This window comes from Phalaenopsis equestris, unplaced genomic scaffold (genome assembly GCF_001263595.1).
Source record: "Phalaenopsis equestris unplaced genomic scaffold, ASM126359v1 Scaffold000994, whole genome shotgun sequence".
In the NCBI taxonomy this organism is placed as follows: Eukaryota; Viridiplantae; Streptophyta; class Magnoliopsida; order Asparagales; family Orchidaceae; genus Phalaenopsis; species Phalaenopsis equestris.
In genome coordinates, this window is record NW_018165433.1 from 215,585 (window position 1) to 229,361 (window position 13,777).

General features: G+C 31.6%; 1 protein-coding gene across 2 annotated transcripts in view; it reads right to left on the reverse strand.

Moving 5' to 3' along the window:
- LOC110032646 (methionine aminopeptidase 1B, chloroplastic-like) overlaps positions 1 to 13,777 on the reverse strand; it is a 58,799-nt gene that overhangs the window by 19,597 nt on the left and 25,425 nt on the right. For both annotated transcript variants that reach the window (XM_020736339.1, XM_020736340.1), the window contains exon 8: positions 1,283 to 1,380. In XM_020736339.1, the coding sequence (XP_020591998.1) occupies positions 1,283 to 1,380 (98 nt within the window). The remainder of the gene's footprint in view (positions 1 to 1,282; positions 1,381 to 13,777) is intronic.

Here is a 13,777-nt window from a genome sequence, read left to right on the forward strand (position 1 = left end):
GAACCCCTATTACAAGTGATATTTATCCTTCGGGATAAGTGTTTTACTTGTAGTATCGTATTCACTCGTCTAAATTATTTAAAATGTGAGACCCGTTTGGTCTCACCTATTTTAAATTAAAATGTTGCTTTAAAAAAAAGGGTTATATTTATATTTCAATTATTTTTAAAATCACAAAAATTATTACCTTTTTCAAATCATAAAGTTATTTCAAGTTATAAAGTTAAATTAAATAAAAGATCTTTTTAAAAAAAGATGTAAGATAAAATAAAACGGCCGACATACATGGAATGTAATTTTAGTAGTAATAGCTCTAGTGACAGAAGTGTGACTTTGGGTGATCAAATTATTAAAAGGTGTGAACGATTTAGATATCTTGGGTCCGTTGTCCAAAGCGATGGTGATATAGATGGGGATGTTAATAGTAGAATTCAAGTTGGTTGGTTGAAGTGGAGGAATGCTTCGGGCCTTTTGTGTGATAGAAAAGTACCGCTAAGACTGAAAGGAAAATTTTATAAGATGGTGGTGAGACCTGCAATGCTCTATGGCGCTGAAAGTTGGCCTTTAAAAGAGAAGCATAATAATAAGTTAAGTGTTGCCGAGATGAGAATGATTAGGTGGATGAGTGGCTTTACACTTAGAGACAAAATGCGGAATGAATATATTCGTGATAGGGTTGGTGTAGCTCCTGTGACAGACAAAATTAGAGAAAGTCGTCTTAGATGGTTTGGTCATATTAAACGTCGACCATTAGATGATCCGATTAGGAGAGTAGATGTTTTAAATTTGACTTGTGTTAAGAAAGACAGAGGTAGACCTAGGAAGACTTGGGCTTATTGTATTAAAAATAATCTTAATTTACTAGAACTAAATGAAAATATGACACTAAATAGGACGCAATGGAGAAAAAGGATTCATGTAGCCGACCCCACGTAGTGGGATTAAAGCTTTGTTGTTGTTGTTGTTGTTGTTGAAACAGACAGAACTAGTTTTCGACAAACTTTTGCAGTGTCGTGCATTTAAAACAAATAGATTCAGAAAGAAACCTACTTCATTTGACTAAAGCGACACTACAACACATGTTATGCATTGAAGGAAAGAAAACCTTCATGCTTTATTGCACACTGCAGTGTAAAAACATTGGTCCATATCACTTCAATGCTATAAATGTTAAGTCTACACTTTCATGTATTTCAGTGTCTCTAAATCCCCATCTAGTACCAGAAAAGATAAAAAGCATCTCAAAAATTGAATTAACAAAAGTGGGTAATATAACACTCACGATGATGCATGATAATTGGTTCAGAATGAAAGACACTTCCAACACCATGACCAACAAATTTCTCGACTACACCATAGCCGTGCTTTTCAGCAATCTCACTAGAATCATTCAAAAAAATTAGTAATATATTCAAAATCTAAACAAACTTTCATGAAAAGAATCAAGCTAAAAGTATTACCTCATGTTGTAATTCGCCAGTTTACAAAAACAAGCAAACGTCGATTTTCAAAATAAAAATTTTTCATACACAAGCAGTTCTTTCTTAATGTTGTCGGAAGAAAATCTTATAACTAGCTCTGAACAGCACTAAAAAAACTTATACCTAGTCTAGAAACAACGCCAACCATTTAGTGCAGCATTGGTCTAAACACAAATTTGGAGTTAATTTTCTAATTTAGAATGTCAAGTGATACTATATGTAGGGCTTCATTCATCATAACCAGCTCGAGCTGGCTACCATAGACAAGTAGGTAATTTTTCTGGCCATCTTTGAGTGATTTGGTCTCTACTGGCTAAACTATTAACTTCAAATGAATTTTATCATCTTTTAATGCCATTTTCGTTTGTTAACAGAGGTAGAGGTAAACCTAAAAAAGGCTTAGGCATGTTGTATAAAAAATGATCTTAATTTATTGGGATTACATGAAAATATGACTCTAGGACACAATGAAGAAAAAAGATTCATGCAGCGGAACCCTCTTAGTAGGATAAAGGTTTGTTGTCTTTGTTCTATAATGTCATTTTAGTTGGGAAATGCATGGTATTGCACCCTTCTCTTACAGCCTCAAACTTTGAATAGGTTAAAATTGACCTAAGCATGTGGCTGTGAATGATAGAGATCAGGTCGTATAAATGCTTGATCAGATCTCAATCCAACCTCGAGTCAATCCAATCTTTTATTTTCATGACCCAGCTCAGGAATTTAAAATTACCAAAATGAAAATAGAGGTCAGACGACAGAGTCATACTAGTCTAATATATACAACAATCCATAACAATCATTAAAATAGTAAAGAACCACTAAATCATAATTTTTTCAATACATCTTTCAAAACAAATACTAAAAATATCCAATTGCAATAACAAATTTAATAAATAAATTTAACGGAAGAATAAATATATTCCTGACAACTATTTTCATTAGCTTATCTTTTTCTGTGAGCATACTTTTTCATATCAACTATTTAATCTAAATAAACTTTTTCTAAAATAAATATTAAAAAAAAAAATTAAATTTTACAGCAACTTCATGAATAATTACAATTCTGCTGTATACTAAATTTAAAAGCATATGTTCTAACATCATGCTATTTATAAAATTATAAAATATTAAAATTTCATCTAATTTAAAAGTTTCAAACATTGGCATTGTTTTAATTAGAAACAGTTTAATAATTTTAATTACATTTCATATAAGAAGTCATCCCAGGAACATCATCTAACAGATTACATCAATGAAGGAACATCAATTTTTATTTTTTCCATTTCCTTTTCTCTGTGTTTTCCATTTATCATACATTTTTAGTTCATTCTTAATGTAATATGTCTATAATATGGAGCTAACCAGAATAAAATGTGTTCTCTAATTTTTTTTATTTCTTGGTACTCCTGTGATTGACTTGGTCATTTATTTTATTTAAATTTTATTAATTTCTTTCAATCAATAAAACATTTGTTAAACTTTCTGTGTGAATGCAATGAAACACATTTAATAGATTAAATTTTCATTTAATTTGTCTATACTAGCATGATCTAATTTTTAAAAACTTGAATTATATTTTAAAAGTAAAAAAAAAAAAAAAAACTGAATTTAGTACACATAGAAAAGCAATTACTCACATTAACTTTCAAATAATGGTATTATCAAGTGACTTTTAATCACCAACTTTTCTAATTTAGCACCTATAATCATAAGTCATATCTTTAAATTTACTATTTAATATTTTACTAATTTTAAATAATTGTTTTATTAAGTCTCTCCTAACATTTTTCTTGCAATCTTTATTTTAACTTTTATAATTATATAAACTTACAAAATAAATATTATAGCCAAACATAAATTGATATTAATAACAATAATTTAAACTTTTAAATTTACAATTTCAAATTTCAATACTATTTTTGTAAAATGTTATACTATTCTCACCTCCCTACTTTACTCATCCAATTACAAGATTAATAACTATTCTTTGAAATATAATTAAGCACAGAGTTTAGTAAAATACTTCAAGTAGACCTCCTTTGCTCAATCGTCCGTTGGCTCTCCAAATATATTATTCCCTTCCAATAAAAAACCTAAAATATTCTTAAAATTAAAACTACTTCAAGGTTTAAATATTTAGATTAGCATAAAGAAAACATATAATTAGAAATCATCTCAATTCCTCTTTATTTTCTAATGATCCAGATCACTTCTAATTTTTATATTTTTCAATCTTTGATTTTTGATATTAATGTAATTAAGACTGATATTAATTCTTTAGTAAACATTAAATCTAAACTCGAACCTAATTTACCTTATATCATTTCAATATGTCCTATTTCTTCACTGTTTGGTGTGCTCAATGCATACTGAGCTAGTATACCTGCTTCGTTTTGTTTGTCTAGTGTCATTTGATTCGATGTCACCTCCCTCTTCTACATGTGACTACACTGCACGTAACATCAATCTTACGCGCATGAGTCTTCTCTCTCAAGTGACAGTATACAACCCTCTGCTTGTCTGCTCTGGCTCGTTATTGCATCTGCTCGTACCATTTTGTCTTCCACAATCGACATTCAACCTGTGTACATTTCACATCACTCGATCAACAACCCTTCTTGCCAATCTTTCATCTCCGCACGTTGTCACTCACATTCCTCGTCATTAGAATGCAAACATCAGCAAGTGACGTCATCTCCTCTCAAGCTTGATTCACTCATCACTCCCCATCTCTGCCTTGCATGAGATTAGTCTCGTTGTCTTGCTCAAACAATTTGTTCAAAATTAAAAGGCACTTTTGTCTCTTAATAAGGTGGAGAACTGACACATCTAATTTAAATCATTATTTTTTTAGTTATTACAATCTCCCATCTTTATAGAAATTTTATTCTCGAAGTTTAAAAAACTAAAAGTAAACATACCCTAACTGAAGAGATGTGGATATCTATTTTACATTATTGAGGCTTTTCCTCAATTGGCCTATTTCTGACCCATGCCTTCATAGAATTTTTACAAATAGGATTTCTATATTATGGAGTCACTTAACATCATATTTTATTATCATCTCAGGTTCTTTTATATAGGTCACATCTAACAACATATCAACTAAATATGCAATAACTCTACTTGATTCATCAACATTATATTTCTGAAATATAGAGATATTAAACACATCATATACTCCTTGCATGTATGTTGATAAAGCCAATCCATAAACCACATTTTTAATATTCTCAAACAATTTGTTCAAAATTAAAAGGCACTTTTGTCTCTTAATAAGGTGGAGAACTGACACATCTAATTTAAATCATTATTTTTTTAGTTATTACAATCTCCCATCTTTATAGAAATTTTATTCTCGAAGTTTAAAAAACTAAAAGTAAACATACCCTAACTGAAGAGATGTGGATATCTATTTTACATTATTGAGGCTTTTCCTCAATTGGCCTATTTCTGACCCATGCCTTCATAGAATTTTTACAAATAGGATTTCTATATTATGGAGTCACTTAACATCATATTTTATTATCATCTCAGGTTCTTTTATATAGGTCACATCTAACAACATATCAACTAAATATGCAATAACTCTACTTGATTCATCAACATTATATTTCTGAAATATAGAGATATTAAACACATCATATACTCCTTGCATGTATGTTGATAAAGCCAATCCATAAACCACATTTTTAATATTCTCAACAATTTTAAATGGCAACACATATAGTCGAGTATATTTCCTTGTCTTTCCAAAGAGTTGCCCACTCATTGGATTGACCTTGATAAATGCAAACTTCCCGACCTCAAATTCCATAGATATATACCTAAGCATCTATCTATGAATAGTTTGATCTTTTCAGTAACATCATCTATTAAATCTGCTCCATATGGAGTTATTCCAGGTTATCAGATAACTAAAGTTATATGCAAATTTTATTAATGATACGAGTGATTTGTGAATCTCATTCTCCACCAAAGCCAAGAATCCATAAGCGGAGTAAATCCTTTAGAATTTGAGTAGTTCTTTTTTATTGCTCATCTATTTGTGGGTGAAATATAATACTAGAAGTAAACCTTGTGCCCAAAGCATCCTAAATTTTTTCTATAACTTGAATGTAAATCTGTAATCTCTATCTAAAACTACGAATTTTGATACAGTGGGTAATCATATAGTTTCATTCACATATAATTTTGCTAATTTTTTAAAATGAGCTATCTGTCAATTTTTTTAGAAACGGGCAGATTTAATTAATCTATTTATAATGACTCAAATAATATCATGTCATTATTTTAAGCTAGACAAAGCAATCACAAAATGCATTGTTATTTCCTCCTATTTCCATATGACTTAAGAGAAATGTGTCTTGTTCATCTTGATCAAACATTTTGTTTCAAATGGGAAGGCCCCACCATCCCCTAATAGTGTAGAAAATTGAAATGTCTGGTTTGAATCACTAATCTTTTTTTTTTATTATTATTACATTTGTACAATTTAGTCTTCAAGTTTTATTCTTAGGCCTACATAATGTTTTCAAAATGCTAAACACAATGCATGTATAAAGGTTTTTTCTTTGCTTTAAACAAATAAAACAAAAAGCAAAGGAGCACTTATATGAAGTAGACTATTCATGACATATATCATATAAACATATATGATATGCGAAATATAGTCATTAAATTGATCAAATTTAAACCACAAAGGAGAATAATCTTTAACAAATATTATGATATGTTAAATAATTGTATTTCAAGCAATCCAAAAGCTAGAAAAAGACTAAGGAAAAAAATAACTAAGTGATGAAATAATACTTAAAACATCAAGAATGCTCGAGAGATTGAAAGACTAGCTAAAGAGCAAAGTTCGAGGTAGTGGATCACAAGAGTGTATGAAATATCATGCTTCTCAAAGCATTCTAAAAGCAAAACATATGAGTGAGAAGTTGCAAGTGCCATCAATTAGAACCAAAGAGACACTTATAAAAATACTAACAACGAGAGAGCGAAATGAGAAGAACTTCCAAGAGCAAATAACTCTAGCAAGAGAGAATGAATCAATGTGCAACGATTGAATGACTAGGAGAAATAGTGGAAAAAAACAAATGTTCTTGCTTAGTTATTATGATATGTGCTAAATCAAACTATAAAATTTGAGCAAGGATTTCCTTATCATTCAAAGCTTAGCACGCGATGCATCGTGATGCACACATATGAGCATAAGTTTCCCAAATACGTAGGGCCTACACATTGCTTCATTGCACTCCTAAATGTTCATAGATGCACACAGGCATAAAGGCATACACACTTTCTTTGATATAACAATAAATAGATAAATATAAAAATAATTTTAGCAATAATACTTTCAGGACTTAAAGAACCCCTTGTTTATAAGAGAGGAATGAGTGCAATGCTCAAGGCTATATCCAATTAACATATTCCAACTCATTAAATATGGATCATTTTCTAAATGAGACATTTTCTTACGCTTACTTGATCTTTTAAGCTAGAGAATATATATTAACTAGATCCAAGTTGTTAAATAGATTTAAAAAGTGATGAGGTCCAAAAACCTCAATAAAAATATTAACTAAATAGTATTCCATGCAACATAAGAAGTGATAGTCTTCAGAATAAAAAATTCTTGATGTAGTAGAATTCAAATTCCGTATGTCAAGTCATTTTGTGGAAGATTGAATCGCTAGCCATATAGGCAATGGATTAATTGCCACTATTTAAAAGTAAAGGATGTTTAATAAGAAAATTAAGAATTTCAAGAAGAAAATTAGTACCCACACCATCCCATATAAGGAGTAAGTCAAAGCCCTGTATTTTGCTTCAACATTAGATTTAATCATAACTATATGCTTCCTCCTTCCCCGGGCACAACAATTCCGCCAATATAAATGTAATTTCAAAAAATTAACTTCGTATTTTCAATTGATCCAATAAAATCAACATCTGCACAGGCTACAACCTTTAGATGATAGTTTCTCTATTAAACAAATCATTTTTTGGATTGACATAAACAATCTCCCAATATTTTTTCTTTGAATTTTAAATGTATTGGCAAACAACACTTAAAACAACTAATATATTAAGTCCTGTCATTATAAACATATAAGGTTGCCGACAAAACATTGATAGCGAAAAGTATCATGAAAAAATTCATCATTCTTGTAAGTTTGCTAAGTATCCATAGAAGTTGGCTTGCACCCGAGAAGACATTTTTCCAAGTAAGCCTAAGCATTATTTAAGATATAGCAACTTCTAAAGACTATAGCTTATCAACACTTAACTCTTCCACTTTATTTCATAATAATAATTTGTTAAAAATTCATAATCAATATTATGCTTACTACATTTAAAGTAATTTTAGTTCTCACATAATTAGTTTTGTTCAATTTTCTTCCCCGAAGATTGTTTGCTTAGATAACACTATTGTAATAAATAGAGAAGCTTCTTGACACTACACTTTTTGAAGCTTTTGAGTAAAATCCTAACAAAAAATATTCTATTCCCTTGTTTCTCATGTGCACTTACACCATTTTGTTTAGGGAGAGGTGTGCTTTTTACGATATATAAACTCATGCAAACATATACTTTTGACATCCATGATCTTTGGCACAACCATCTCATTAAGATACTATTATATTTCAATAATACCCATACTATTACTGCTAATGAGAAGAATATCAACATACACAACGAGAACTACCATGCTAGAGAAAAAGTGAAATAAAGATAAAATAATCAGCAGGACTACTTTGTAGTCTAATTTTAACCCATGTATGACTCTCCAAGCCAACAGAGTTTGTCAAACTAAGGATGAGGACTTTGCTTTAACACATGTATGACTCTCCAAGCTTTATATAGTTTATTCTCCCGCCTAGCAACCTACACAAGAGGTTATCCTATAAAGACAAATTTGACAAGGTAGCCAAATTTAAAGCCATTGCTAGCATCCATTTACAGCATAAACTACCCATGATTAATGAAAAATGAAGAATATAGATTAAATTAAGTTGAGCATTCGAATACAATCTCTAACTAGTCGATGCCATAAACTTGGGTATATCATTTCATTACTAATGAAGCCTTATAGTGTTCAACTATGGACCTTAATATTAAAGATCACTCTAACTTGAAATTGGTTTAACCACAAAAAGATTAAGCAAATACCAAATATGTGGATTGACAAGAGCACCCATTTCATAATCCATTACATGCTTACACTCAAGATTGGCAAAGCTCCTAATTTGTCTAGGCAATAAAGGCAATAGATAGAGATGGGCCAAACCGATAAAAAGAACAGGACATAATACCAAAAAATATATTATAGTATAGTGAATAATTGGTCCAAGAGCATTTATCTTTTCATACAGCAATAGGAATATGCAAATTTGATGGAATGCATTTAACAACTGCCCAATCATAGCTGATGAGATAGAGGGAGGAGGTTCAATAAGGGGCAAACACAGCGTATAAGTATAAATTTATAAAGGAGGAGCATACATGATGCTATAAGTGGCAAGGGAATAAATTGAGTTATGGTATGAGATGAAGTGTGAATGAAGTGGCTTTATATGATCTTAAGGCTATGATCAAACTCTTTCAAGTGTTTCACTTTCCTACACCCTGAAACCTTCAAACTTAATATCTTGTTCCGTGAGTCAGATGACACAACTTCTAGCAACCTTAAATCCAATGAATTCCTCATGCACAAATGCATGTATAATCTTAGCCTTCTTCTTATAAGGCACAAGCACCTTTAATTAATTACAAACCTTGCTGTTGACAGAGAACTTTCGATTAAGAGAATTCGTTAGGTGCTAAATGCTCATTGCATAGTAGCAATCAACTTTAATGTTAGATCAAATAAATGTATTACTTTTTGCTTGGAGTACAAGGCGTGGGAAATGATGACGGACTCAATCAAGATCTCATAATTCCATCATCCCGGGTCATTGTGAATCTTGGTATATTTAGTGGGGACAGTTGACTTAGCATGATTGAACAATCATTATTAGCAACCATGAGTTATGTTATCCATAAATATCTTATAGGCCTGGGTCGAATGTTTATTTAAAAAGCTAATTCTAAATTGACCTTAACTGAAATAAAGTTCTATGCTATATCAAGTGCACTTTATGATTCATTAATTAAGGAACTTCGATCATTGGAGAACTTGTGGCTCTAGCTATAGTCATATTTTAATGATCATATTTCGTAGGAAACAAGCTGGTCAAAGGATACAACAACAACAACAACAACAACAAAGCCTTAATCCCACTACGTGGGGTCGGCTACATGAATCCTTTTTCTCCATTGCGTCCTATTTAGTGTCATATTTTCATTTAGTTCTAGTAAATTAAGATCATTTTTAATACAATAAGCCCAAGTCTTCCTAGGTCTACCTCTGCCTTTCTTAACACAAGTCGAATTTAAAACATCTACTCTCCTAATCGGATCATCTAATGGTCGACGTTTAATATGACCAAACCATCTAAGACGACTTTCTCTAATTTTGTCTGTCACAGGAGCTACACCAACCCTATCACGAATATATTCATTCCACATTTTGTCTCTAAGTGTAAAGCCACTCATCCACCTAATCATTCTCATCTCGGCAACACTTAACTTATTATTATGCTTCTCTTTTAAAGGCCAACATTCAACGCCATAGAGCATTGCAGGTCTCACCACCATCTTATAAAATTTTCCTTTCAGTCTTAGCGGTACTTTTCTATCACACAAAAGGCCCGAAGCATTCCTCCACTTCAACCAACCAACTTGAATTCTACTATTAACTTTTAAAGGCCAACATTCAACACCATAGAGAATTGCCGGTCTCACCACCGTCTTATAAAATTTTCCTTTCAGTCTTAGCGGTGCTTTTCTATCACACAAAAGGCCCGAAGCATTCAAGCACTTCAACCAACCAACTTGAATTCTACTATTAACATCCCCATCTATATCACCATCGCTTTGGACAACGGACCCAAGATATCTAAATCGTTCACACCTTTTAATAATTTGATCACCCAAAGTCACACTTCTGTCACTAGAGCTATTACTACTAAAATTACATTCCATGTAATAGGAAAATATTTTGTCAATCCTCCTTCAGTTTGAACACAAGTAACAGCTCTAGTATACATATCTAAGATTTAATTTTTTGTGATTTAATTTGGTGATAAAAACTACATGAACAAAGAAAATATGTCACATCCTTATTGGTGTGAGATATTTGAGAATGAATATAAAATTACATTACATATAATTTTAAATATTTGTGAGACTTATCATCCCCAACAAACTAGTTCTTAGAGTGAATGGATTATTGCTCTTAGATTTAGAATGATGAATTTTACTTGCGTATTTTAAATTTTATAATATTACAATACACCCAAACATAGCTATATATATATAATTTGCATAAGAGATTTGATGAAAATTTCCTCTGGTTCAACCCTTTTATCAATACAATCATTATCAGGACAAAGCTATCATTCACTTTTTCAACTTAAGAATTTGATTATTAGAATGGATCGCAACAATTAAGGTGTGAAATATCAATGTCTACCATAAGGGTATTTGAATGATCCTATTCGGCCATCTTCAATTTTTTCAACACTGCCAACTTGCCTGTAGGGTATCAAGAACGTAATTTACATGATTTAAATTTATTTTAAAAATTTATCGCATTACAAATCTTTTCAACTCTATCTTGATATATAGTAGATTGGGTTTGCAGGTTAAACTTATTGTCACATTTCATGGTTATGATGACATTTAGAGTTTTTTTTTTAATGGTCTTGAAAGTTCATTGTAAAAAAAGAGAAATAATTTTTATCGATTCTACGATTATTTAACAGCAAGTTTGCATGACTAGAGGATTCACTTCTAAATGATGTTACAAAAGTTTATCAAGAGGTGAAACCCAGGTTAACCCTACTTCTAAAGGTAAGGAGGATCAAACTTCAAAAGATGGTCCTTATTGGCCGGCAAAAAATGTGTGCATGTGTTCAGTTTTGAATTATGAAAGAGTTTTGAATTTTTAAAATGACCGCATGCTTCTCACAGTGGGACAACTTAAATTAACTTTAAGTTAGACCACACAACTTTCATATACGTAGTTTGAGCTTTTCAATATTTGTTGCAACACATTAGAATAGCTAATGTGTTGCGCATGCCTTTTTGAAAAGTTTCCTAACTCATGACAAGTTGCAATGATTTATTCTTATTTTAAATGAAAAAGTTCCTATTCATAAGAATGCACATCCGTCTCCTGTTCAAGAGGTATAGGGACAAACTGTGGCAATCCTTATTGTCAATTTATAGTGTTTAGGATGCACACGTGATTTAGCATTTTGAGTCCATTATCAGCTGCATTTTGTCCGCTTGCGTGTTAGTTAGCAGATTTGGGGGCTTTAATCTTCATTGAATGTTCAAAGCATTATGAGTGACTTATATGTAACCCTCATTTTGTTCAAGAAAACCCCACAGAGATCATTCTCTTCTTATAAGTAAAAACCCTCGGTTTATTTTCATTTCAAATTCAATTCATCAAGTGTATTTTTAAGAGTTCCGAGTATTTGAGAAAATTTATAGTGTGCAAATAGGGATGTCCTATGCTCATAAGAAAACTTGCAAATTCATTTTAAATCCCCACATATCTAGTTCTAATTATGTGTTTTGTTTTGGTATTTTTTACTTCTTTTGACACAACTTGTATGTCATTTTCAAAGTTAATTTAATGTCATTTTATATTTCTTTTTTTATTTTGGTTCTATTTAAGTCTAGAAAATCATTTGCATTCTTTAGATTTCAAGTTTTATTTCTATAAATTTTAGCAATCTCTAGATTCATCTTCCGCATAAGAGGAGCTCCCCACCACGCCAAAAAAGGTGTGTATGGGTAGAGTATATGACACCATAGACATCACACCAAGGAAGGTGTGCAGGTCTTTATGTACCTGCATAAAACTTCCGCAAACAAGATTTCCCTCCTGCACTAATAAAAATGTGTACGGATATTGAGTTTGGTGGACCAAGTTTTCACTTTCACTGCAACAAGAAAGATGTGCATCTACACCACATTAGACCGACGTGCGTGGATTCTTAAACATCGACTGAGTATCTCACTTTACATTGTACCTGCACATGTAGTTATGACAGTGACAAAGATGCAATGATACCGAGCTTGGAGCAAGAGAACAAAATTTAGAAATATTTTTCTTTTCTCTTTTTTTATTATCCCTTTCCTTTATTTATTTATTTTTTTGTTCTTTATTTTAGATTTTCCCTATTTATTGATATTAAGAGTGAAAAATAAATGGGTCAGTTAGTGAGAAGAAGAGAGAGTGTGCATGTAAAAAGAAAAGAGAGGGAGAATGGCAAAGAGAAAAAAATAATAATAAAGAGGGAAAGCATGAGATTGCACATGAGAATGGACAATCGGAGGTGAAGCATAGTTGCACGGGGGTAAGATGCATTGACTAGTAGTGTGTGTGCAAATGAGAATGCATGAACTCATGTGCGTGAGCTGCCAAGAGAAAGTGAGTGAGATGGCGCTTGCAATTGCACTGGTGAGAGCAGCAAAAGAGACAAAAGGAAGGAGCGAGCGAGAGTTTAAGTGAGAGAATGGGGTTGTAGGTACTTTATTTGATGGGGTGAGGCAATGTGGGTGTAAGGCACAAGCAAGGGCATGACCTAGGGTGTTGGGTATTGCGAAATACAACAACTATTCATCCCGCAAAGCGGGGTCGGCTACATGAATAATTTTTCTCCAATATTTTCTATTGAGTGTCACATTTTTATTTAATTTTAATAAGTTAAGATCATTTTTATACAACAAGCCCAAGTCATTTTAGATCTACCTCCACCTTTTTTAACATAAGTCAAATTTAAAACATCTACTCTCCTAAGCTAATACTGAGTCGTATTTTGTATTTTATTATTTGAAAATTTACATGCATACCAAGCAATTTCTATATATTTATGTATCTGTCGGTCAACTTTTTCGATTGATTTGTTTAGATTTTGAAAATATGAAAATATGAAAATAATTTTTGAGATTTAATTTAAGTATAAAAGATATATAGTTTGAGTTTTAAAAGTAGTATGTTTTAATTTTTGAAAAATGAGACCAAATGGATCTCATTAGTCTGATAGTTTGCATAATCGTGCCTGATACCGCGAATACTACACCCTCCCGAGAGATAAGTGTAGACCTCAGCGATAGACCCAATCCTGCAAACTAAGAGATTTGTGACATCCGTTTGGTCTGCGAAC